At 45.8% G+C, this 25,747-nt stretch overlaps 2 protein-coding genes across 3 annotated transcripts; both read right to left on the bottom strand.

Moving 5' to 3' along the window:
* On the bottom strand, nt 1–9,978 carry XKR8 (XK related 8). Its single transcript, XM_048502276.1, has 3 exons — nt 9,146–9,978; nt 5,574–5,770; nt 1–895 (listed from the first exon to the last, which is right to left on the bottom strand). The coding sequence occupies exons 1-3, from the start codon at nt 9,454–9,456 to the stop codon at nt 153–155; spliced, it is 1,251 nt and encodes a 416-aa protein (XP_048358233.1). The 5' UTR covers nt 9,457–9,978; the 3' UTR covers nt 1–152.
* A 2,207-nt stretch (nt 9,979–12,185) lies between these two features.
* SMPDL3B (sphingomyelin phosphodiesterase acid like 3B) lies at nt 12,186–25,625 on the bottom strand. Of its 2 annotated transcripts, none has more exons than XM_048499248.1 (9): nt 25,547–25,625; nt 23,674–24,121; nt 21,697–21,910; nt 20,990–21,087; nt 20,057–20,200; nt 17,037–17,209; nt 16,102–16,282; nt 15,386–15,519; nt 12,186–12,774 (listed from the first exon to the last, which is right to left on the bottom strand). In XM_048499248.1, exons 2-9 carry the CDS (start codon nt 23,732–23,734, stop codon nt 12,328–12,330), a joined length of 1,452 nt encoding a protein of 483 aa, XP_048355205.1. In that variant the 5' UTR covers nt 23,735–24,121; nt 25,547–25,625; the 3' UTR covers nt 12,186–12,327. The 2 variants fall into 2 exon arrangements, with proteins under 2 accessions (XP_048355205.1, XP_048355204.1); XM_048499247.1 differs by lacking the exon at nt 25,547–25,625 and adding an exon at nt 25,372–25,510.
* Between the last annotated feature and the right edge of the window lie 122 nt (nt 25,626–25,747).

Here is a 25,747-nt window from a genome sequence, read left to right as displayed (position 1 = left end):
TATAGGGATCTCATTCTGCGATTCCGTGTGCAGGATTTGTTTATGCTGCATTTATTTGAAGGCAACAGTTAACACCTGGCTCAGAGGAGAAAAAATGGTGCACCAATGTGGTTCAAGCTGCTGTCTCTGAGGGCACCTGTATGCAGCCAGGCTCAAAGATTCACGTTCCCAAATGACCCATTTTGTTGACACTGTATGTCCTGCAAGTGGTTAGCAAAGAGGTTTCTCGAGAGTTTGTACGTCCGCCTGTTGATGTGGCCTACGACCTGATCTTGCTGGAAAACAGCCACATCTTCGCCTGCCAGTTGTCTGAAGTCTATTTCATCGCTAGTGACTGGGGATGCAGCTTGCAGTGTGGGGTGCAAACACTGATAGTAGATACATCGCAGAAGGATTCCAAGGGCGTAGCTGGTCACAGCAGCAATGAGGACATACAGCATAAGGCAGTCCCAGCTCAATGGAACGCTGCACCAGACCCAGAAGCAGGCGAGGAGGGCACTGTCCAGAGCTAGGAACGTGTAGTATATGATGCAGCGGTTCTTTGTCTTCCCCTCGGCTACGTTGAACCAGCAGAAATACAGGATGACGGCCACGACCACCCGATACAACCACTCAAAGCCAGAGTGCTCCATGAGGTCCGTGCCTTGCAGTGTCACCCAGATGAACATGGCCAACCAGAATAAGAAGAAGTGTAGGAAAATGTAGCTGGGGAAGAGGTCGGTAAAGAGGGCCAGGGACAGGATGCGAGGGCACACCAACAGGAAGTTCCACAGGAAGTAGACAGCTGAGGAAAGGGGCCCCAGTTTGTTCGTTTTGGATAGGAAGATGCGCAGGGACTGGTGATAATCCAAAAGGGCCCAGGCGATGCATATGGAAGAGGTGCAAATTCCAAACACTGTAATGACAGCAAGGGAGACAGCATTCTTGAGACAATCAATGGTAAGACTCACACAACGTAGTTGATCCGGTTCAAAATTCAGTATCTTAAGAATCACAGGTACAGCAGAAAGACCCACCTTTACAGTACAATTTAAGTTAAGAAACGGGTAAGTAAGTAAGTAAGTAAGTAAGTAAGTAAGTAAGTAAGTAAGTAAGTAAGTAAGAGTGAATATTTAAGGGCAAGTTGCTAGTCTTTTTGGCAAGAACAGGTTTGAAAAGTAACACCTGGGAGAAATCTTAGGAACCAGAACTTCTAGGGGTTCTGGATTTATGTAAAGCTCATCTACTCCTACAGAACTTGAAGTGGTAACATGCTTACAAAATAGCAAGGTGGTCCAATGGAATGACCATTTCACACCACCAGACAGAGGGGTTACAAGTTTCCAATTATTAATAATGTCATCTAAGTGCAAACCTAGCACAGCATTGAAAATGCTAGCTTCGAACCTCTCTGTGCAATATATTTGTCCTTTATTTGCAGAAAGCTTTTTTATGAACAGGAAACACAAAAAGGGATGAACCCCAACCCTCCTGAAACGGTACAGCCCTCTCTACCACCTCAGGACGGCACCATCTCATTTTTTCTGCATGTTTAGATGAGGCCAAAAACAGTATCTATGTGCAGCTGAGAAATATTTATTAAGCAGATATCAGGCTCAGCACTTGCTTTCAGAGCACAGCTGGGAAGATTTCTAGACTTGTTTTTCCACCCAAAGACTTCACAGAGAATCTCCTGTGTGGACGAGCCAATCCAGTGGCAAGTGGTATAAGTATATAAACATAAGCATTTTATTGTCATTGTGCACGCAGAACTAAAGCTACTCAGTTTAACATTATGGACAATGTATGGATTAATGAGCTCCAAAAAATTTCCACAGTCCAAGCACTGGTTATTTCCAGATCTCCAAATAAGTAGCAAATAAGGAGCAGCAGTGGCGTAGTGATTAAGAGCAGGTGCATTCTAATCTGGAGGAACCGGGTTTGATTCCCTGCTCTGCTGCTTGAGCTGTGGAGGCTTATCTGGGGAATTCAGATAATTCCCTGCACTCCCACACACGCCAGCTGGGTGACCTTGGGCTAGTCACAGTTCTTCTGAGCTCTCTCAGCCCCACCTACCTCACAGGGTGTTTGTTGTGAGGGGGGGAGGGAAAGGAGATTGTCAGCCCCTCTGAGTCTCCTACAGGAGAGAAAGGGGAGATATAAATCCAAACTCTTCTCTTCTTCAAATATATACAGAAGTATCCTGCATAAATGTGCTGGTCACTAGCATAAATCTGTGCATAGTTTGCACTTTGATTCCTGGCAATATTTCACCTCCCCTTGCTATGAAATCTCTCCAAAAAGTGCTTTATACCCAGACAATCTTTGCCTGCAATTCCCTTTTACACCCCAGTTCTTCTAGCATTCTGCCTACTCCTCCAAAAGTAACTTCAAGATGTCATGTTCTTCTTGAAAGGGCTATCTATAATTATCCACATTTGACTCTAGAGCAGGGGTCCCCAATGTTTTTTAGCTGGCAGGCATCTTTAAAAATCATACGCTGGTGGGTACAACCACAAAATGGTTTCCCAAAGAACAGAGCCAGCTGCAAAATGCCAGGGAGTGACATTATGTATATCTCTAACAGTATGCATTTAACATTTCAGGCAGATGGTCTGTTTAATAGGAAACCTTTTAAAATAAGCCCATGGCTTTAAAATATAGTTATCGCATCTCTTCAGTTTGTAGTCTGTCCACAAGATGTCACTATGAGCTTAAGCACACCAGCAACTGTAATTCAAGATATATTATTTGTTTAATAGTGTGTTTGCAACAAGCTGTCTATTGGGTCCAGTCTGAGAACAATAAAGCAAAGCATTTGTTAACACAGATCCAGAGTGAAACTCTGTTCATGGACTCTTGTTTAACATTTTTGTCAATTACAATGAAAAGGGGAACAGTCCTTGAGGCTGAGTATAATAAGTGAGCAGAAGACAATGTTCTCAACGATGCAACATTTCAAATATTCCAAAAGTAATATTCACTTACTGTTAATAAAGAAAATTAAATTTCTGCAGGGTCAATTTTTAAAAGCGGTCTTAAAACATCTGGCAATTTATTTTGCTTATGGATTTTTTGGAATATGTTATTATTTATTTGCAGACCAAGAGAGGTCTTTATATCCTGTAAGGCAGTGGTTCTCAACCTGTGGGTCGGGACCCCTTTGGGGGTCGAAAGACCCTTTCACAGGGGTCGTCTAAGACTCTCTGCATCAGTATTCTCCATCTGTAAAATGGATAAATGTTAGGGTTGGGGGTCACCACAACACGAGGAACTGTATTAAAGGGTTGCGGCATTAGGAAGGTTAAGAACAACTGTTGTAAGGAATTTCTACTTCTGCTATTTAGTAAGAATACACATATTGGCGATAATATTTTTTTAAATTAAGCAAATGATGCACACTTATTATCTCTGCTGCATTATATTACATTATAGTTTGTCAAACTTGAAGAAGAATATTTGAAATGCTACATCAATCTGGAGGTGGCATCTTTGACTACACTTTATGGATGTTTCATTGAGAACATTGCCTTCCGTTTACTTTTGTCTATTTTTATGTAAAGTACATACACTATAACAGTGTTGGCGAACCTTTTCAAGACCGAGTGCCCAAATTGCAACCCAAGACCCACTTATTTATCGCAAAGTGCCAACACAGTAATTTAACCTGAATACTGAGGGTTTTGTTTAGAAAAAAAACAGTTGGCTCCGAGGCGTGTGTTACTCAGAAGCAAGCCCCATTGCCAGCAACCGAGCTTACTCCCAGGTAAAGGATCGCGCTTTACTTCTTCGCATGAAATTCAGTGCGGTTTAACAGCGCTTAACAGGGTTACCTACACTGCTTCCCCAAAAGTAGGTCTTAGGTTTGATGCTAATAATCGAGCCCAGCAGCCCAGGCCAGCCTAGATGTGTGGGGGTAGGAGACTCTGTTTGCACGTGCCCACAGAGAGGGCTCTGAGTGCCACCTCTGGCACCCATGCCATAGGTTCGCCATCCCTGCACTATAAAAACATGATTTCTGTTATTTAAGAAAAAAGGTTGTTGCATTATTATTGGTAAATATTTTATTAAGTTGATTCTCTTTATAGAATCACATAGTTATTGCCCTGTTGGGTGAGGTACTTCTTGGGTGTGGATTCTTATTATACTTAACATTTTTGTCATGCTGCCCACTCTGAGAATGACTTTCAGTTTCTGGCGTTATGGACTCTGAATCCCAATAAATGGACTCTGAATCCCAATAAATATGACTATGTGGACTCAAGAAGAATGATTTTACAGCAGGAAGTGAGATTCATATGTGGGTTCAACTCCCTGGAACCTGATAGACTTTTTACAAGCGGAGTTGGGTAGCTTTTTGTAAGCATGAAAATGTTTCTGTATTTATGCGTTTGGCAAAACAGAGAGCTTGCTTTTCGTAATCTGGGAAAATATTTCTGTGCGTTAAAACTTAGTAAAACACTGGATCCTGCCAACATACCAATTAGAGCCTGCACCTTTAAATAATCAGGTATTTGCAAGGCCCTTCCTGGATGCCATTATAGCACTTTGTGAATGGTACGTTCCAGCAAGCCACTGAGATTGCAATACAGTATATAATAAGTATTGAGTGTAAGTAAGCCAACATACAGTGTATTACACACAGGTTGTTTTTCTGCATGTTACCTTATGAAAATTAAGTTGTAGTCAAAAAGACCTTAATAAAAAATTTAATATAATGTAACAAATGCCTCACTGGGCTTCAACTATTAATTTTCACCAAGGTTATCATGGCTATGATGTGGGTTTTCCAGGTTGTATGGCTGTGATCCGGTAGTATTTTTTCCTGACGTTTCACCTGCATCTGTGGCTGGCATCTGAAGATCATCTGAAGATGCCAGCCACAGATGCAGGCAAAACGTCAGGAGAAAATGCTACTGGACCACAACCATACAGCCCCAGAAAACCCATAACATCTTAGGGATTCCAGCCATGAAAGTCTTTGGCAATATCATGGCTACATTTGTAAATGGATTCTTCTGTCTGTCATGCAGCCAAGATCCTTGCGGTATGGGGGCTCCTGCTGCCAAAATTGTGTTTTTAAAAATCTGTACAGCCAATCAAATCCCCACTGTGCACATTAAAAAAAAACACTGTTACACCATAATGCTACTGAAACATCCAAATTCTGAAGCAGATCCAGGCGAAACCTCTGAAAAATCTGAATTCTGGCCTCTGAATGCCAGAATCAGGGCCTGCCGCCAGAAAGGCAGTGACTTACTCTGAATTGTCTTTGTTTTTGCACTTACTCTGAATTGTCTTTGTTTTTGCACTTACTCTGAATTGTCTTTGTTTTTGCACTTACTCTGAATTGTCTTTGTTTTTGCACTTACTCTGAATTGTCTTTGTTTTTGCACTTACTCTGAATTGTCTGTTTTTGCACTTACTCTGAATTGTCTTTGTTTTTGCACTTACTCTGAATTGTCTTTGTTTTTGCACTTACTCTGAATTGTCTTTGTTTTTGCACTTACTCTGAATTGTCTTTGTTTTTGCACTTACTCTGAATTGTCTTTGTTTTTGCACTTACTCTGAATTGTCTTTGTTTTTGCACTTACTCTGAATTGTCCCTATTTTATTCATATGTAGCATAATATAGATCCCAAGGGTGAGCTGCGGGGCACTTTCCAAGAAGGTCTCAAACAGGCGCAGCAAGCTGATATCGTGGGAGAGGAATATGGCATAGCTCCGCTCAATCTCTGTTGCAGCTTCCTTCCGGCATACCCGAAAACCAACCTTCAGGGCATGGAGACACCTGCAACATGCAGAGCAACGGAGTTGATCTCTGAGAATCTGTTCTACACAAAATACAGCTTTGCAGATAATTTTGGGGTAGATCTCAGGTAAAGATACGTTCAGTAGTAGAACTAGCAGGGGAGAAGAGTAGGGAAGATCTTTGTTGGGGCTGAACACCTGCACCTCCTTTGTTTCCAGGTAATTACACCTGGGTGAGGCCAGAAATCTTTTTTTAGTAAGGGAGGGAAGGGGGGGGTGCCTTTATGGCAGCTGAATGAGATCTGAGCTCCTTTCCCACCTGTGCCTGTAGGTAATGAAGTCCAAGTGTGACCAGATTTTACAAAACTGGAAGTCTCTTCCCAGCCAGGGGAAAATTGTTTGGATGCAATTTAAACGTGCTACAGGCCATCAGGCAATTATTATTTGCAAGCATGTTTATAACGAGTGATCAGAAAAAAAATCGATTGTCGAAGGCTTTCACGTCCGGATTCAACTGGTGGTTGTGGGTTTTCCGGGCTGTGTGGCTGTGGTCTGGTGGATCTTGTTCCTAATGTTTCGCCTGCATCTGTGGCTGGCATCTTCAGAGGTGTATCACAGAGGGAAGTCTGTTACATACTGTGTCACAGTTAGGAAACGTTAGGAACAAGATCCGCCAGACCACAACCACACAGCCCAGAAAACTCACCACAACCAGAAAAAAAATCTAATTCAGTATCCTTCCGCTCTCCCACACTACAGATCCCACAATAAAGATCAGGGGCATGAAAACAGCCTGACCTAAATTGTATGAGTTTAATAGTCAGTGGTATACTGCCTCTGAACACAGAGGTTTAATTTTGCCATTTCAACAACCTCTGAACCTTGCCTGCTAGTGAGGCCTTTAGATGATGAACCAAATGAAGTTTTTTGACAGAGGCGTATCCGGGGGGTGGGGAAGAAAGGAATAGCAACTGGAGACAACTCCTTCTCTGGGCGCCCCCTGCGCTTGGGGGCGTGGCCACGCCCCTGAGCCCCACACCCAGCCTCCTTTCAAACGCCACCCTGCAGGCCTTGGTGGCTTGAACCCAGGGACAAGGGGGACACCATGTCTCTACAGACCATACGCCTCTGCTTTTAGATGATGTGATCAACTAAGTGTTAGCAGGAAGACAAATATTATGCCAAGTGCTATTAGAGCAGCCTCAAATAATCTGGAGAAGCTGCTATATAATTAAAAGTATCTGTTACTATTGCAACACCTCTCTGATCCAGAGATACTCCATCCTCCACATGACAGGGCGTGCATCCAATGGGCCTCCCATCTGCCTATCCTCTCTTTCCATCTGTGGTCCAGATCTTGTAGAAAGTTGTTGCGTTGTCAAAATAAAAGCTCAAGAATAAGATTCTTTTTCAAAATCACTCATCTTTGACAGAGTATCATTAAAAACCAATAGATTTGAGAGCAGTAGCACCTCACAGGCCAACAAGATTTTTGGGATACAAGCTTTCAAGGTATCTAACGAAGAGAGGTCTGAATCTCAAAAGCTTATATCGGAAAAATCTGATTCTACTATTTATTATGTTATTTTTCAATTTTATTTTGTTAAATGTATATCCCGCCGTTTCCCCGCAGGGCTCGGGGCGGGTTCCAACATGAAATTCAAAAATATATAAAACTATAAATACAACATTCCAATTAAAAAACAATTCAAAAACAGTTAAATGCAGTATTAGCGCCTATAATTAAAACTGGTGGCACAAAATAACCCTTTCCACCTTACCCCCATTCACTCCCTCCCCCCAGATGCTGAACAAGATGGTCTATAACAGAGGTGTCCAACTCCTGTGCTTCAGATGTTCATGGACTACAATTCCCATCAGTCCTTGCTGGCATAGCCAATTGGGGCTAATACTGCATTTAATGGTAGTTCATGAACATCTGAAGTGCCAGAGTTGGACACCCTGGTCTATCCGGCTGCTAGATGGAAAGACCTGGTGGAACAGGAACTGGTACAGCTCTCACAGGGGCCTAACAACACTTGGGAACTTGCTCTGGAGGGTTTTCCGGGCTGTGTGGCCGTGGTCTGGTGGATTTTGTTCCTAACGTTTCGCCTGCATCTGTGGCTGGCACCTTCAGAGGTGTATCACAGTCTGTTTCTCACTGTGTCTAAGTGAGAAGGGAAAGTTTAGTGTGGTATATTGTCCATGTCGCAGGGTGGGGAACCAATCATTAACTGTTTGGGTGGGACTTGCTATGCAAAGGTGTGGTTGAGTGCATTGTATTGCAGGTGGGGTTATCAGTCCACGGCCACACAGACCACGGAAATCCACCAGACCACGGCCACACAGCCCGGAAAACCCTCCAGAACCAGTTGAATCCGGCCGTGAAAGCCTTCGACAATACACTTGGGAACTTGTTCCACCAGGCCGGAGCCCCAGCCTGAGAGAGCCCTGGCTCTCATTGAAGCCAACTGAATGTCTCTCAGGCTGGGGATCGTCAAGAGGTTCCCCTCTGACGGAGGGGCCTTGTAGGGCAATATTGGGAGATGCGGTCCCGCAGATATGAAGGTCCAATACCATTTATGGCCTTAAAGGTTAGAACCAGAACTTTGAATATGACCCAGAACTCGATCAGCAGCCCGTGCAGTTCTCTAAGAACTGGTGTTATGCATTCTCAACTGTAGGAAGCCTTACTAGACTCAAATCTAGCTGTTCTACTGCAGACCAACATGGCTACCCACTGAAACTGCTAACAACAAAACCGCCAATAACTGAGGAAGTATTATGAGGCAGCTGAGGAAGATTCTGTGAATTTAGGCAGATCATGAGAGGGAAAAACCAGTGTTTGGCTCTCCTGGCCCTTTCTTACATGCCCAGGGTGATCTCGATTTTGGAATTTTCCTCCAAATCAGATTAGCTAGGGATACTGAAGGTTTTTTGCCTTCCTCAGGGCGTAGAGCAGGGTCAGGGGAGAGGTAGTTGTGAATTTCCTGTGTTGTGTAGAGGGTTGGACTAGATGACCCTTGTGGTCCCGCAACAGGCTGAGATGGAGGACTTTACTCTTAGAGTACAAACTGACTCTTAAAATGCGGGGCCTTTTCAGTCGTTGCCCCCTGAAGGTCCTCAGGCTTACACTACCTGAAAGGGTGACATAAGTCCATTTAGTTCTATGGAAGGTGGCAGGGTTTTTTAAAAAACGTTTTCTTCCCTTAGAGACAAGTATTAAAACTTTTCTTTACCTGAAAGGCAAATCTGCACATTCCTGTAATTTTGGGGAGGAGGGGATCTTTTTTTTTTTTTTTACAATTCATTAAAAAAGCCCCAACTCTAATTCAAACCAGCTTCCTCTTGAGTCCAGGAGGGAGCAGGGGCAGAACAGATGCATTAGGCCCTGATGGGTACGAGTTTCTCCTACCTGTACAGGTATCCGAGCTGCAGGAAGTGTAGTGTAAGCAAAGTCCGGTCCCTGGGCTCGTCTGCGTGCAAGTCTTTCGGGTCGCTCCGGTACCAGGCCCAGCTGAAGAGCTGCGTGGCCAGCGAGGAGAAGCCCATGAGACCCAGTACCAGGCCGCCCCAGTAGTAGTCTCCGGCCTGCAGGTACCTGGCAGCCACCCACAGATCAGCCGCCAGGTCAACCAGGAACGCCGACGTGCCCATCAAGGTGAAGAACAGGTCCAGGTAACGGTAACGGGGAGTCCACGGCGGGATGCAACCCGACCGTGCCATGGCTGGGGATGGAGGGAGGCAGCGAGAGATCACGGCGGGGATCCGGCTGGGATCTTGGCCCTCCTTTCTCAGCAGCAGCTTGTAGGAAAAGCCCCTTCCTGTTTGCAGGAGAAGCCCCTTCGCGGCATCCTAGCGTACTCCCGGTCCCGGGTGGATCCTACTCCTCCCTGGCCGCTTTGCAAAACTGCAAGTTGTGAAATGCGAAATGGTGGGAGAAAGGGATCGTGGAGGAGGATACCCCCCCCCTCCTTCCGCTGAGGTAAAGGGATCTTTCTCCAGCTCCCCTTTCTAAACAGTTTCCCTTCTTAGATCGCACCGGGTCAGATGCGCCCTCCCAGCCCTCCTCTCCCGGGCTGCTCGCTCCATCTGCGCCTCCTCTCCTTCCCCGGCTATAAACTCTGGATCGGGGCTCTGAGTACCGCACGGGAGGATTTCTGTCCTCGGATTTGCAAAGAGAGGTCTCCACGGCGTCGCCCGGCCGTCCCTGCCCTGCCCGGGCTCCGGACCAACCAGAAACTTTTTCCGACGGGTCAGGCGCCTCCCTCTGTCCTGCAAGCGCGCTGGGGGCGGGATAGCGACCCAGGAGGAGTCTGCCCCGCACGGAGAGGCCTTGCCTCTCAGGGTTTCTGAGGGCGGATTGGAGAAGAGGAAGGCAATGCGGTCTCGAGCGCGCCGGTCATTGCGCGACGCCTGCGGAATCGGGGCGGGCGGAGAAAGGCTAGTACCGTGCAAATAGTTGTGAACCGCCGCGGGGGCGGGGGCGGGGGCGGGGGCGGGGTGTTTCTGCAATACTGGTCTGGGAAACAACCTCCAGTTTGCATGCTAACGTGAGATCAGCAGTTCGTGCACTTCGGACTGCGCAACTTGCAAGCTTGAAAAGCCGCCCAGGGCTCTACACGTTGGACGCGCGCGAAATCTGCAAAGCGGAGAAACCGGACGCGGACCGGGCAGAAGAAAACGGACCGGTGGTTAGCAGGAGCGTGATTTTCTTTGGGAGGGGGAGATCTTGCATTTTTCGCAGTGCTGGCTTGCAAGGGCTTACTCGCGAGTAAGCCCGACGAAACTGAACGGCGTTTGCTCCAGCCTGGATTCAGGATTGCGGCATCAGTGTCTTTTGCGAAGACATCCCGTTGAATCTTTTGCATTTGTTCTCTCGCTTCCATCTTTTCAAATGGTCCTTTTGCATTTCTAGCTCGTCCGCCGCCGCCTTTCATGGTTGCAGTACGGTGAAATAAACTTTACTTTTAAAAAACGTTAACTCCGCGCCCTAACGAACTAGTTTATGCAAACCCACGGAGCGTGCGTGGAAGGTTAAGACAAACTGGTTTGGGGCTTCGCTGCACAGTGTGCAAACTCTCATTTTTGTTTACTGTTCAAAGCAAGGTATGAAGCACACACCCTTCTTTGCCTTGCAAACTTCTAGGAGCTTGGCATGTACTTCATATGTGTGGACTTGCTTAACAAGTCAGTAAGCTGCATACAGGGTCGCAAATATGCATTATTTATTTGCATTAACACCAAGCACCAGGATCCATACTGAATGATTCTGTGTTGTGCTCTGAACACTCCCGGGGTGGTAAAGTCTAGATCTTTCTCACAGATTCTTAAGTAGCTATCTAGGAAACAAAACGGAAGAGGACCTTTGTATTTACTACCCCCACAGTTATATTTGAAAATAGGGCCATACAGTAATGGACATGAATATTGCAAAACTGCCATTTTGATTTATTGAATACTTAGCAACAAGCAGTTGTAGAATTTTGATTTGGTATTCAAGCAACTACTTGATATTTTCTGACCTTTCCCCCTACCATTACATCATGAGGAATAAAATACTCAATCTGAATAAAGTACAATATTTGCAACTCTTTGCAGTTTTTGTAGCTTGTCCATCATAATTTCTTAGTTTCTCTCCCTCTGCCCACACAGATCAAGGGGTTTCATCAGGGATGGACCGCACCCTAAAGTGTGTTATATACAAATCAATGTCTTATTTTCTAGTATTTCAGCAAGCCCCTTCCTCCCAACACTAAACCTTATTCAGTTCCCATCCAAAATTTCACTAAGGGATAAAGAGGCCAAGCCAGAGTCTGCGGTGGCCAGGGAAGGCTCCACTGCCATTTTGCCATTCTGCCTCCATGGGTCTTTCAGGCAGTGCAGGAAGGCAGGGGGGAAAAGGAATTCCTGGCCACCTGAAAGCCCTCCATAGAGCAAAACAGATGCCACACTTTTGAGTAACACAAGTTTGAGGCCTGCTCTGGGGTGCATTCCCAGCTCGAAAGCCCAGTGGAAGCCAAATAAACATGGCTCTGCCTCTGAGAAGGCCCCTAGCCCACCCCCAGCTGTGCTGGCAACCAGGTTTAGGCGGGCCCAGCTCTGTGAGGCTCGGGGTCTTCCAGGTTGGGTGCTGCTCTCCCCACTGGTGTAAGTGCCAGTTACACCAGTAGGGTGGGCAAACATGCCAGCACAGCCCTGCACTGGCTCCAAAAGCTGAGTCGGTCTCCCCATCAGGATTAGGCTGAAAGACACATAAACTCAAGCCAATTTTTGCAACAGTGCAGAAGAAGAAGAGTTTTGGATTTATACCCCCCCTTCCTCTCCTGCAGGAGACTCAAAGGGGCTTACAATCTCCTTTCACTTCCCCCCTCACAACAAACACCCTGTGAGGTAGGTGGGGCTGAGAGAGCTCCGAGAAGCTGTGACTAGCCCAAGGTCACCCAGCTGGCGTGTGTGAATCGGAATCCCCCAGATAAGCGTCCACAGCTCAGGCAGCAGAGCTGGGAATCAAACCCGGTTCCTCCAGATTAGATACATGAGCTCTTAACCTCCTACGCCACTGCTGCTCCTTGTCTGTTTTAATGGGTGCTGGTGTTAAATTCCACGCTTTCCCTTTATCTGTGTAGAATCCCCATTGCCCCGTTTGTGTTCCTGTTTGTTCAAGATACTCCAGAGTCCAAGAGTAAGGAGTCCCACAGCTGAGCAAAAGACCAGCAGGCCCAATGGTGGGACTGAAGATGCCGCTGCAGCACTTCTGGCTTCAACACACTGGTTGTATTTTGCAAAACCGACTTCCTGGATGGCGCAGATGTGGTCGGTCTGGCAGCTGCCGTCACAGTCCGTGAGGTCATACAGAACTGAGTTAAACCGGTAATACTGCTGAAGCTGGCTGTTGTCTTTGGAGAGTTTCTTTAGTAACAGATGCATGGACTGGACCGAGCCATCGGGGATTTGGAAAGCTTCTGTTAGGCTGTACTCTTTTTCCCATTTGGGGGTGCCCAAGTTGGCATGGGTGAGGTTTAGATAATAAGTCACCATGTCCTAAAAGAGAATGGAAAAGCCCGTTTGCAGTGCTTAGTATTGGGCTAGAATGTTGGAGACCAGCCTTTTAAACAAAGGTAGAAGTAGTTAATTGTGCAAGCACCGACTCTGTACTGACCCATGGGGTGACATCACATCTAAGTGTTTTCGAGGCAGACTATCCTTATGGGGTGGTTTGCCTTTTACAATTTATCTCCAGCAAGTTAGGTATTCGTTTTACTGACCTTGGAAGGATGGAAGGCTGAGTCAAGCTTGAACCACTAGCTGAAACTGACTGCTGTCAGGATCAAGCTCAGGTGGGGACAGAGCTTTGACTGCAGTACTGCAGCTTACTACTTTATGCCACAGGGCTCCTTAAATAAAATCCTGATTCTGTCACAAAACTTACTGGCTGATCTTAGGACAATCACTGAACTGGGATTCAACTGTGGAGGGAAGAATCACATATGCTACCCTGAGTTCCTTGACAGATAGGATAGGCACAGAGAAATGGCATTCAGAAGCAGCAGTGGAAACTCTATGGTAGATCTCTGGCCCATTATGCATTGAATGCTTACCTCAGGGCTCTTTACTGTTCAGTGGGCTTGTAGTGGGGTCTCCTCATGTTTGTCTGTTTACATTTGAGGAGGCAGCCACTCCTTGCTACGCAGTTTGTCTGCTGAACATTCTGGGGCCTCTGCTTCTTTTCTTTCTCTTAACTCCACCTATGAACTCGGCCTTAAAGGCACAGATCTCATCCCACCTGGTAGTGCCAAGATTGCTGGCTTTGTAAAAGCTTTTAAATTACTGTTATATCACTATTTCTGTTGCAGTTGTGTTAATATTGCAGCCCTTCCCAAAATACCCCCCCCCCAAAAAAAAGAGGTGCTAAAGAAGGGGACCATTTCCTAGACTGATATTCTCTCCCCATCCCCTTCACATACTCCCACTCTTGCCACTGCTGCTGCCACAGGTGAAGAAAGGTTTATTCTAAAATAAAGCCTTTTTTGAAATAATGTTTTAAGTGTCCTCTTGGTAATCAGTGAGGCCAGAAGTAGAGCGGGGAAAGTGGAGTGGAGCCAAAAAGAGACTATGCTTACACTACTTCTTGGAGAAGCCAATTCATTCTTATTATTGTACTGATATATCAATATCTTAATATGAGCATTTTAAGAAGCAGGAGAGAGAGAGGGATGGTATGAACTGCTGTGTGAGGGAGTGGGAAAGGTGGAGCTGGGTAGGCTGGCCATGGGCGGAGGGAAGATGTTCAGGGAAAAGCCATGCTCACTGGCAAATCTGCCCGCTCTGGCAGTGAAGCCAATTAAGAGTCACACTAGAAGTGGTGTCGCTTGCTGCGGGGAGAATGGACAGTGAAAGTGGGGCTCAAAGAAATATGTCCGTACAAGAAATGTTACTATGACAGACATTTGCCCCCATCACACAGCAGACACCTTAATTGGTCTCTAGTTATTAACTGACGGCAGAATGGCTTTTGCCACAGTCCATCCATAAAGTGACAGAACATAGAAGCTTGCCCTGAGGCAGTGTGGTGTACGTAAGCTTAAGAGGAAGTATATTCTTCTCAGCCCATTCAATTGACTTAGAAGGGTGAAACTCTGTTTAGGATGGCAAAGATCGAATCTAGTAGCACCTTAAAGACCAACAAGATTTTCAGGCATAAGCTTCTGAAAATCAAAATCCCCTTTAAATTGAACGAAAGCAGCTCTGACTCTCAAAAGCCTATACCCTGAACATGCTGTTAGTCTTTAAGGTGCTACTGGACTCAAGCCTTGCTCTTCTATTGCAGCCAATAAGGCAACCTATGTGAAACCACCTGCTTAAACCTAATCCCAGTTTAGCCATGCAGTTCTGTAGGTTGTACTGCGTCAATCACATTCTCTCAGTCCTACTCAAGGAGCACAAATAATTCCACCCCTACTCAGCTCCAAAAACACTTTGTAGAGTGATAGTAACTTGGGCTACACTTGGCTGAGGCCAAAAGACTTCTTTCCCCTATACAGAATAACCTTCATCAGGTCTCCTGACATTTAAGATTGGGGGCGGGGAGCACTAATTTGATAAAGGATGCTGACGGAAGAAGATATCAAACCATTTTCCCTGTGCGGTTTTCTCCCTCTAAACTGCCCTGCCACTTATTTTCTGTTTGGGAGTAAAAAGCAATGGGGTAGTGGTGTTGGTGTCAGCGGAATGATTTCTACTGGGAAAGCAACATGAGGGGAAGGGCTTTAAGATCTTATCCTTCCTTTGCACACTTCTTTAGTGGGAAGCTGCACTTTGTAGAAACAAAACTAAACCAAGCCACGAATAAACTACACTGGACCAAGTTTCCTGTGTCTCTCACCCTCTCTAATGAAAATTAGAAAACAGGGCTCACTGCTGCTGCTTTTTGTGCAGCACCTGGCACCCTACTGGCCCTAAACAGATATAAATGGTTGTCAGTCTCACCCAAAGTCTAACCCAAATAGCCCCTTTCCTGTCCTTTTGTGTGTCAGACCATTATTCAGTTCTCTCCCTGGGCAACTTTCATCTCAATGGATGTCGTGGGGTCACGTTGGGTACCGATGCTTGACTTGCAGGAGACAAACATAAAAGTTTGTAATCCACCTCCTACCTTGAGCAGAAGGGTCTCTCGATCATACTTAAAGACACGGATGCCAGGATTATTGGCTCCATTGTGCACTCCAGGCAAGGTTGTCTTCCAGGGTGTGACTGCTGGAGCTAAAAACATGACACTTATCGGAGTACCTGCAAAAAAAGGCCAAATGGAACAGGTGTAAGAAAACACACAGAGGTGATCCTATCTGTATGACAGCAAGTTACACATACACATGAGTTTACACTGGTCAACCAAGGTCAGTATTATCTATGCTGAACGGCAGTAGTTCTCCAGGGTCTCAGGCAGACCTCTTTCACATCAACTCTGACCTGATCTTTTTCACTGGAGATGCTGGGGATTGACCAAATGACTTTCTGCGTGCCAAGGAGATACGCTACCCTTGTGCAAAGAAGAAGAGTCTGGATTTATACCCCACCCACCTTTCTCTCCTGTAAGGAGACACAAAGGGGCTTACAAACTCCCTTCCCTTCTTCTCCCCACAACAGACTCATTGAGAGGTAGGTAGGTTTGAGAGAGTTTCAAAGAACTGTGACTAGCTCAAGGTCATCCATCAGGAATAGCCCAAGGTCACACATCAGGAGTGGGGAAACAAATCTGGTTCACCAGATAAGACTCCGCCATTCAGGTGGACGAGCGGGGAATCAAACCCAGTTCTCTAGATTAGAGTCCACCTGCTCTTGACCACTACACCACGCTAGCTCCCAATGTACCTCCGTCACTGTAAAACATTCTAAAGCTATCAGTGTGATGATGCCCAAAGAACTGTGCCACAATCACTGCATGGTGCTTCTGAATTATTTCTGCATATCGTTGATTGAAGCGCTCTCGGAACCAGGGCTTTCCTCGTTTCTTTTCAAAGAAACCGGGTGGGACATGCCCTATAATATAGACCTGCAAGGAAAAGGAGATGGGTTGAGAATGACAAGAGAGGAAACACATTGAAATCTGGCTGATACTTGGGACACAGACCTGGCTTTTAATTCCTGTCCAGTGACAGATCCAATGGGCAGCCGCATCTTGCATTACCCAAGTCTCAATCCCTCATCTATACAGTGGGAACAATACTAACCTGCCTCTGTGGGGGGGTTGGGAGGGAAGATCTAAACTAGGAGCATCTGAATCATTTTGCACAGCACGCATGCTCTTGAAATCATTAGTTGCTGGTGAAATGCTGTGACATCACAGGGGAGACATACCCATCTTTGCTACCTGCAATGGCAAACTTTATCTTTCACAGGTATCTCACTGGATACATTTTACAGTCTAATAGAGGTCTCTGCTTAAATTTCATTATTTTTTTTACTTGCGTCTGCTGTAAAGCGTGCCACTGAGTCACAACCAACTCATTGCAAACCCATGAAGCTCCTCCTCCTGGGGTTTTCTAGGCATGAGATGAGCAGAGGTGGTTTGCCATTGCCCTCCTCTGCATAGCATCCCTTTCTTCCTTGATGGTCTCCAATCCATATACTGACCCTGCTTAGCTTCTGAGTTCTGAGAAGATCAGGCTAGTCTGGTCTATGAGGGCTGCTATGCATCTGCTGTATGAAAGACTAAATTATTTCTGGGAAACGATCCTAGCCCCTAGTGAGGCTTGTGCATTATTCCATAAAATTACTGCTGGGATAATAAGACTGCTGCAAGAAACCTTTTCTCCCGCTTTCGATGCATTAGTAAGAGTCTCCTCCAGCCACTGAAACTGGCCTCCTGGGTCCTCAGAACTGATGGTTTGATTGTTACTCTCATAATACAGGTTCGTGTTGAGGGCAACCATGCGCCTTGTTGGGCCAGAACCGTGCAGCTTTTCGCTGTAGAAAGCACCTGCAAAACAGCATGATCTAGACTGTGTGTCTATTGATGACTGTGCAGAGATTATAAGGATCAGAAGTCCATTTAAGCAAACAGAACAAACAGAGATGTAAGTAAACTGGAGAGCTGCAGAATGCCAGGTCAAGGGTTCCAAGCGATGACCACTCTGGATTTCATAAATCCGAAGTGTTTATTGAATGGGACACCTGAAGCCTGGCTTTGCAAAAGCCAGTTCTGAATCAATCCCCAATTCCCGCAGTATAATTCCACTGATATCACCTCCCATCCTGCCCCTTTCCCACGTAATGCAGAAAGCGGGAAGAGTGTGTGAAAGCTGATGCCTCCTCACAAGGTCAGGCGGGAGATAGCGAGCCATCTGGCTGAAAGGAGGGGGCCAGAGTTGCTACAGTTATCTACGTCTCGAGCAAGAAAGGAGGAAAAGCAGAAGCAAACAGCAGAGAGGCCCCAATTCAAAGCTTAGTACCCAGCATCCCCAGGCACTCTAACACAGGCACCAGGCCCTTTCCAGGCAGTTTTGGGTTTATGCAAAACAGCCAGCTACATTCTGGGCATTTAATCAAATGCAAAACAGGCAACTAAAAGACAACCACCACCCCTACCACATCTTCTACATCAGGGGTAGGGAACCTGCGGCTCGAGAGCTGCATGCGGCTCTTCTGCCCTTGCACTGTGGCTCCACAAGCAGAGCCACCGGCCACATCCTTGCCCGCCCTGCAGGCAGCAGGGCGGGCGCATCCATGCGCTTCTCAGAATGAGCAGAGTAAAAGGTTAAAAAAACCCCATATATAGAGTGTTATCTTTATTTTAAATGTCAAAAATTATTTGCGGCTCCAAGTGTTTTCTTTTTCCCGTGGAAAACGGGTCCAAATGGCTCTTTGAGTGTTAAAGGTTCCCTACCCCTGTTCTACATCAAAATTGCAGCTCTCCTTTCTCAGGAAAACCAGACCCTGTTTATTTATTTAATTAATTAAATCTATATCCTGCCCTTCCCAACAAAAGTTGGGCTCAGGGTGGGGCACATACAAGTTAAAAACGTTAAATAATACAATAAATTTTCTATAAACTAAAATCAAAATCCAACTTAAAATCCATAAATGGGAGACACACAGCAGCAACATCCCAAGCCTATAGTATATCTCTTCCCCCATCTCGGCACGGTCTTTTGCCAAGAGTTAGGGCCCTGGTGTCAATAGACAGAAAGTTCCACCAGGCTGGATCCAGGGCTGAAAAGGCCCTGGCTCTGGTCGAGGCCAGCCTGATGTACTTAGAACCAAGGATCATCAGCAGGTTCCCATCCAAAGAATGGAGATTTCTACTACCAGTTCATCTCCTGTGATGGCAGCCTTTGCACTACCAGTGGTGGCGAACCTTTGGCACTCCAGATGTTATGGACTACAATTCCCATCCACCCCTGCCAGCATGTTAGCCCATGCTGGCGAGATGTGTGATCCATAACTGGAAGTGCTGGAGACCGCCACTGCAACACTAGACAGAACTTTTCCATTAGGAAAAATATCCCAACCAGGTCTGTTCCCCCTTGTATCCTTTCATTAGGAGGAAAAAGAAGAGTTGGGTTTATATCCCGCCTTTCTCTCCGGTAAGGAGACTCAAGGGGGCTTACAAACTCCTTTCCCTTCCCCCCTCACAACAAACATTCTGTGAGGTAGGTGGGGCTGAGAGAGCTCAGAAGAACTGTGACTAGCCCAAGGTCACCCAGCTGGTGTGTGTTGGATGCACAGGCTAATTCCCCAGATAAGCCTCCACAGTTTAAGTGGCAGAGCGGGGAATAAAACCCAGTTCTTCCAGATTAGAGTACACCTGCTCTTAACCACTACGCCATATTTAGTGTGTAACAGAAACTTCAGTAACTTCTTCCTTGGGTATGAAAATCAGGCAAAGGAACTAATGAAGGCCAGCTTTATGGGGCTGGTGTGTATCCTGACGCACACACCACACCCCCCAAATATGATGACTACTAATGAATTAAAAGTCTTGGCTTAAAGAGTCCTGTGAAACGCTCATGAAGAAATTTCCTTGTTAGTAGGAAAGCAGGAAAGGCGGGGGGAAATACTGTCAGCAGCCATTGTCTACATTTTTATAATGTAAAAGTAGGATTAACTGTACGCATCATGACTCAGATGTCAAAGTGCACATTTTGTAGAAGGTTAAAAACAAGCAATGCTCACCTATGCATCCTGAAGGCTGTGGAATTCCTCCCCAAAGAAGTGAAGCTAGCACTTTCCCTACTGATCTTCCAGCAAAAACTCAAACCTTCCTTCTTTCCAAGTCTTGGAATTGGAATCAGCTTTAATGAATGGCATGGTGTTTTATCCCAAGTCTCGCAAATGATCCATTTGAGAGTTATAAATTGTTGTTTTTTATTTTCTTTTAAAAGTTTGATTTCCCCTACATTTCACAGTCTGATTAGTTAGTGGCCTTGAAGAGTCATCAGGATGGGAAGGAACTACGTAAAGCACAGGTGTCAAACTTGCGGCCCTCCAGATGTTATGGACTATAGTTCCCATCATCCCCTGCCAGGATGATGCTGGCAGGGGATGATGGGAACTGTAGTCCATAACATCTGGAGGGCCGCGAGCTTGACACCTATGACGTAAAGGCTGTAGAAAACAAGAACTGCACTCTCTCAGCAATTTTCTATGCAAAGCAACATCTTTATGATAAGGCTCACTGGCCAGATTCCAAGCCTCTCCCAGTTTTCCCAAGAACTCACTACTGCTATTTGTTTCTTGATCTCAGTAAGATGGGATCATCTGATGTTTCAGTGCCTTCGAGATTCCCTTAGAACTGCTCAAAGAGGACGTTCCCACCACCACTTACCTTCTTTGAATGTAAGCACAGATGAGTTGCTCAGCCATGGTTTCCACAGTTCTGCTACTCCACTGTAGATTGCGTTGTTCTCAGCTGGCAGCTGGTTTTTGGGGTGGAAATCATGGTTGCCCATTGCAGGATAGACCTGAGTGTCTGGAGGGAGCAGAAGCCAAATTTGGGGTGGGCGGAGTGAGAATTGCTAAAAAACACTGCCACTGTTCAGATAGTAGTGGACATGGATGCTGCATGGACACATGGAGGCAGGACACTTGAGCAAATATTAGGCACGATGTCCTGACCCATTATACACTGAATGAGGTGGGGTGGTGGTGGGCAATGCCACCCATCTCGAGGGGTCTCACTTCTGCAATTCACATTGCTGGTATCCCGACAGGCACTCCATACTTCCAAGAGCATCTTGCACACAAGGAATTTGATCCAGGTTAAATTTTCCAATGACAAAATGAAATGTTTAGCCTTCCCCCCCGCCACTTGCAGCCTACTGATTTCTATAAAATTCTGCTATGGCTGACCTATCTCTTGAAGGGGTCCCCAAAGCCACGTTATTCTCATATCCTCTACGTTATCCTCACAACAGCCCTGTGAAGTAGGTTAGGCGGAGAGTATGTGACCGGCTTCAGATCACCCAGCAAGCTCCCATTATTTCTTATCATTTCTTGCTGGGGTTTGCCCTTTAAAACAATACTCAAGGAAATGGATTGTACATCTTGCCCAGTAGGTGTTCAGGGTTTTTTAAAGCAAGTATGCAGCTTAAGTTTCTATTCCTGCAGTTTTCAACTCACTGCATCCTGTTGTGCTCTAAACATTGCCAGCTATGATAAAATTTGGATCTTTCTCCTCACAGAGGATGGATTATCAACTAGCTAAGTTGGGTCTTTTGTGCAGAATGGCCTTCGCCCCCAATGGTTTGGCATTTCCTACCTGGAAATACCTGCTTGATCAAGTTAGTTAGTTGTTCAATTATATCCAGCACGGCTTTTTCGCTCAGTTTTTCATTCGATACATGTGGGGTATCATCCCTGAAAGAAGAGCAAATCTGCCATGTAACAGTTCCCACAGCAAAGGACACAGATGCCGGACAAAGGCCAATATCTAGCTGAACTGCCCATATATAAAATTATATGAGAAAGATATAAATCAAGGAAGACCACCTTCTTGATTTCATTTGCGTCCCCCCACATGTTTCAATGCAGACAGCAACATTTAATCCATTAATTGCCCCCATCAAAAGATAGAGGGAAGATCATTCAGCTAAAAAGCTACTGCCAATTAACAAGGCAGCAGACTTTAAAAAAAATTAATACAAGAACTTACAAAAACTACAGCTGGCAAGCGCCATCTTAGAAGAGGCATTCCCCCTTCTTACACACACAGAGGAGGGAATGGCACATCTAAGAGGATGTCTGCTACAATATATGTGTGTATCATTCAATAACAAAAAAAGTTGCCTCTTAGAACAAGCGATTAAACTTACGTAATTGACCAACTAAGGTGGCAGCCCAAGTGTCGTTCATTGATTCATAATGTGTTTACTTTATATATAATGCTTCCCCCCTGACACATTTGTCATCATTAGATAAAGAACCGAGTGTTCAAATAGGATAGAGTACAGCCTGCAAATTCTTTACCCAGTCCACAGAATGAAATCCGGGTTAGGAAGGATGTTCTTCATGGCATAGACAGAAGAGTTGACCAGAATCCACGGAGCATCACACAAGTAATCACCCCAAGCCCCTGCACTGGCCACTGGTTGGGAGCCAGAAGATGGGCACACCCCCAGAGGGTCTGGCACTGCTTGGTAGTGGGGGTCTAGATGGAGGTCTGTAATATGCCAAAAGGAGCCTGGAAGAAATACACGAAGTTACTCAATTTTTACTTTGGGAAGATGCCGCAATTATTGGAGTCTCCCAACAAACACTGAACTCTTGCAATGCACTGTTAAAGAGTGAAAATACCTAGACAGCTTGTAAAACATACCCATCCCGCTATTTCTCCATCTCCATTCATCTAGATATATTATTTGTTGAAGTTGTCCTCGTTTAAGATCTAGTGGAGCTCAGTCAGTGGCGTAGCTACCAGGGGATAGGGTGGGGACCAGTGCACTGACCGGAGCCATTGGGGTCATGTGGGGGGGGCAGAAAATCACCCCCACACCCCTCTTCCTTGCCCCGCCCATCCTGGCAGAGGCCGCTGCTGGGCATCCCTGCCCGGCCCCACCTCCCTTTGGCGCACTGGGGTTGTGGCCTTCAAGACACGCAGGAGCCCCCACAGGTAGGCAAGGCCTGTCTCTTTCCCTCTCTGCCAGCGCTGGAGAGGGGAGGCATGGCCCCGACCAGTTTGTCCCTGCGGAGGTTGCCCAAGGGCAGTGGGCTAGCTTCTTCTTGCCTCTTGTAGCCTGGCAGGAGCATGCTAGGGTTAAGGTAAGTGGCGCGGGTGGGGGAGCCCCTGGCTCCATTTTCCTCAGCTACGCCGCTGGACTCAGTGATAGAGATAATGCACCATCTTTGTTTGTAAACAGATGCATTGTTTTAACAGGTTTAACTGCTTTGAGATGTTATAATTATTGTCTTGATTCATTATGTTGGAAACTGCTCTGAGCCCAAAAGGGGAGAGACGGCCTAGAAATGTAATAAAATTAATTAATTAATGTGCTGGACATGCACAGGGTTCTACACTCTCATGAATTATTTTTTTTAGTTCACTCAAGGGTTTTAGCTCTTTTTATTCTATACACAAAATACAACTTCTCCCAGCAGGGAAACCAGTGTGACAGAGAACAGATATCACCTTGCTGGCTCCTGTATGGGCAGTTAAGTAAGGACAACCAGCATGTCGTAGTAGTTAATAGCAGATGGACTCTAATCTGGAGAACTGGGTTTGATTAACCACTCCTGCACATGAGTGGCTGATGCCAGCCACAGTTCGTTCAGAACTATCTCAACTCCACCTACTTCATAAGGTGTCTGTTGTGGGGAGAGGAAGGGAAAGGAGTTTGTAGACCACCTTGAGGCTCCACAGGAGAGAAAGGCAGGGTATAAATCCAAACTCTTCTATACATTTTGTAACATAAAATAAGTACTGAATCTCTGCCTCCTATGTAGCTGCCAGAGTGCTGCCATTAGCTTAAGAGCCAACGTGCTCACTGCCAAAATGGGTGCAGGTAAACACATGAGAGTTACAGAGTCTTTCTCCCCTGCATCTACTAATCCCCACACTCATTTTTTTTTAAAGGGACAACTCTGGGATTTTCATGTATAAGCCTCAGAGTAGAATACCAAGGGAAAATCCCCCAACTTCACACTAAGCCTTGTGCGACTGCCCATCCTTCACCCAACAGGATTTTCTCGGTATTCAGCGTGGGTGGCGTAAAGAGAGATGTGGCAAGATTCACATATGTGAGAGGCAGCACACCTTTCATGTTCTTGAACTGCCTGGTATGCACATTCTGAAGTCCCCTGCTCTGCTTTTAATTGCGCCATGCCATTCAACCTGGCATTACCAGCCCCTGCTAGGTCTAATAAACTGAGTTTCAAAAACAACCAATGCCACTCTCATTTTAATCAAAACTTGCATTCTTTCAAGGTATAGAGAAAAGAAAAAGATACCTGTGCTTGTAGAAGCGACTGTGCAGTGCCCCAGGAGCAAAGAGATTCCCAGGAGATTCATCTCGATCCAAGAACCTCACTGTTAGCGACTCCCAGGTTGATCCTCTTAATTTTCTGTGTTACAGCTGAGGGAACAATTAGCTGAATGCACGTTAGCCTCTCCCAGATATCTGAGTCACTGGCTGCTGAAGCAACCCTACTTGGTTTCAAAACAGCGCCCCATAAGTTCATTCAGCATGCTTTGCTGTTTTTGACAGTGCAAGGAAACAAGTCAGATATCCACCACAGATGTATGTCAGGACTGATAAAGGCTGTTTGTTCTTTTCTTGCCAAAGGGCCAAGCTTGTTTGCATCTGCTTCTCCGGGGCATTACAAAAGTTGGAGCACTTTCAGTTTCTAACATGCACATTTACAAAGGCAGGAAACACTGGCAGTGCCAAAGGCGAGGCTGAAACAGAGGAATATATCAGTGAAGAAGGAAACAGATGTGACATTGCTGCAGTATTTCCTTTAAAGATGTACAAGTATAGAGACGAAGCACCTCTTCAGAGGAACAGATCCAGTACCACCCATCAGCTCCCTGAAGAAATCCTGAGAGAGGACTTTCAGACAACTTACAGTAACGGCTCTCTACTTCTCTGCATCTAACTATACATTACATTGCCCATGGACTGGCCAGGTGTGTGCTGAGTGTTCTGAACTTGACGTGAGCCAGGCACACAAGCAGCCAACTTGGATCAAAACTGCAGTGTGTGGGGAGAAGGAGCTTATTTCCCCCTTTCCCCATGCAATTTTTGTGCCCTTAAATGGTCCCAGGGGTTGCTATCAGAGCTCTGTGTCAAGTAAAGGCTCATCAAACTCTACACAATCCAAGTGATTCAGAGGGAACATACAGAATCCAGGGCCCCTCCAAATCACTTCAGGTGCTCTGACGTTTGGAATCCTCAGTGGTTATATTTACCCTGACCATCTCAACTGTGACTGGTCTTTCTATCTTTTGCATCCTTCTCTACATTGGCCATTGCCACATCTTGCATCAAAAAGTTACAGAGATTAAGTGCACAGCATTTGTCTGCAGTGCACTTCACTGTGCACTCATTTTGGTAAGTGCATTTCATAATCTGTCTACACCCTTACACAGAATTAAGTCAAACAGGATTAACTTATGAGAAAGACAACAGCTCAACAAAGACATTAGTGAATGGGGTTCTTCTGTTCAGGACTGCACAGGAGATCTTGCTTCATGTTAGATTGTTTGGTTGTCCAAGGTCACCCATGACTGAGCAGGAATTTGAATGAAATGTCCATATCTTTGGCAGGGTCACTAACCCCTACATCTTAGTGCTTTCCGATGATCCCTGATGGAACAACTCCCTGCAATTACAAAATCAGTGCAGCATGCAAAGAGAATAGAGGCAGAATCTTTCTTATTGCAATGCTAATTTTCTAATCCTAATGCAAAACACTCTCCGCTGTAGGAGAAAACCTGAAACAGCGGGGGAAACAGGGCTCTTCATAGAGTTGCCAACTTCCAGGTGGTGGCTGGAGATCTCCTGGGTCTCCAAGCAACGCAGATCAGCTCCCCTGGAGGAAATGGAAGCTTTGGAAAGTCGACTGTGTGGCATTATGCCCTGCTGTGGTCCCTCCCTTCCTCAAACTCTGTCCTCCTCAGGCTGCACAACCAAAATCTCCAGTTACCTGCCAACCTTAACTCTTCTCCGTATTGCACTAGCTTTCTAGTTGCAAGGCGTTTGTTTCCTTTAAATGAGAAGGCATATTTCAAGATTTCTGCTTCAAGTCTACCAGGTCCAGACTTGAGTCACTGCAGCTTTTCATACTCTCTCTCCTTGCAAAGGAAGCTAGTCGAAATTACCCCCACACTGTTAACCATTTCAGCTACTCAGCACTTCGTCTTGACTGACTGGCATAAGGAGGCGGTACTTCCGGTTCCTCTGACCCTTTGCCGGTAGCGGCTGTACATCAAAGTCCTCATCCATAGAGACAGGGAGAGCGATGTACTTTCAGTTGAAATCCATTGAAAAGCAGACATTAGGTGCTAGGCCGTGTCGCTGTA

The sequence above is a fragment of the Sphaerodactylus townsendi genome, linkage group LG06 (genome assembly GCF_021028975.2).
Source record: "Sphaerodactylus townsendi isolate TG3544 linkage group LG06, MPM_Stown_v2.3, whole genome shotgun sequence".
Lineage (NCBI taxonomy): Eukaryota > Metazoa > Chordata > Lepidosauria > Squamata > Sphaerodactylidae > Sphaerodactylus > Sphaerodactylus townsendi.
The sequence above is the reverse complement of the archived record's forward strand: the minus strand, read 5'-3'. Positions and strand labels throughout refer to the sequence as shown.

What these genes read in the sequence shown, in the direction of transcription:
- SMPDL3B (XM_048499248.1), bottom strand. Translation starts at nt 23,734, where the DNA reads ATGAATCTCCTGGGAATCTCTTTGCTCCTGGGGCACTGCACAGTCGCT. An exon ending in AGTCGCTTCTACAAGCACAG is followed by an intron (nt 21,911 to 23,673) that starts GTATCTTTTTCT and finishes TATTTCTTCCAG; the next exon opens with GCTCCTTTTGGCATATTACA. An exon ending in AATGTTTTACAGTGACGGAG is followed by an intron (nt 15,520 to 16,101) that starts GTACATTGGGAG and finishes CTTTTTTTGCAG; the next exon opens with GTACTCCGATAAGTGTCATG.
- XKR8 (XM_048502276.1), bottom strand. Translation starts at nt 9,456, where the DNA reads ATGGCACGGTCGGGTTGCATCCCGCCGTGGACTCCCCGTTACCGTTAC. An exon ending in CAGCTCGGATACCTGTACAG is followed by an intron (nt 5,771 to 9,145) that starts GTAGGAGAAACT and finishes TGCATGTTGCAG; the next exon opens with GTGTCTCCATGCCCTGAAGG. An exon ending in TAAAATAGGGACAATTCAGA is followed by an intron (nt 896 to 5,573) that starts GTAAGTGCAAAA and finishes CTGTCATTACAG; the next exon opens with TGTTTGGAATTTGCACCTCT.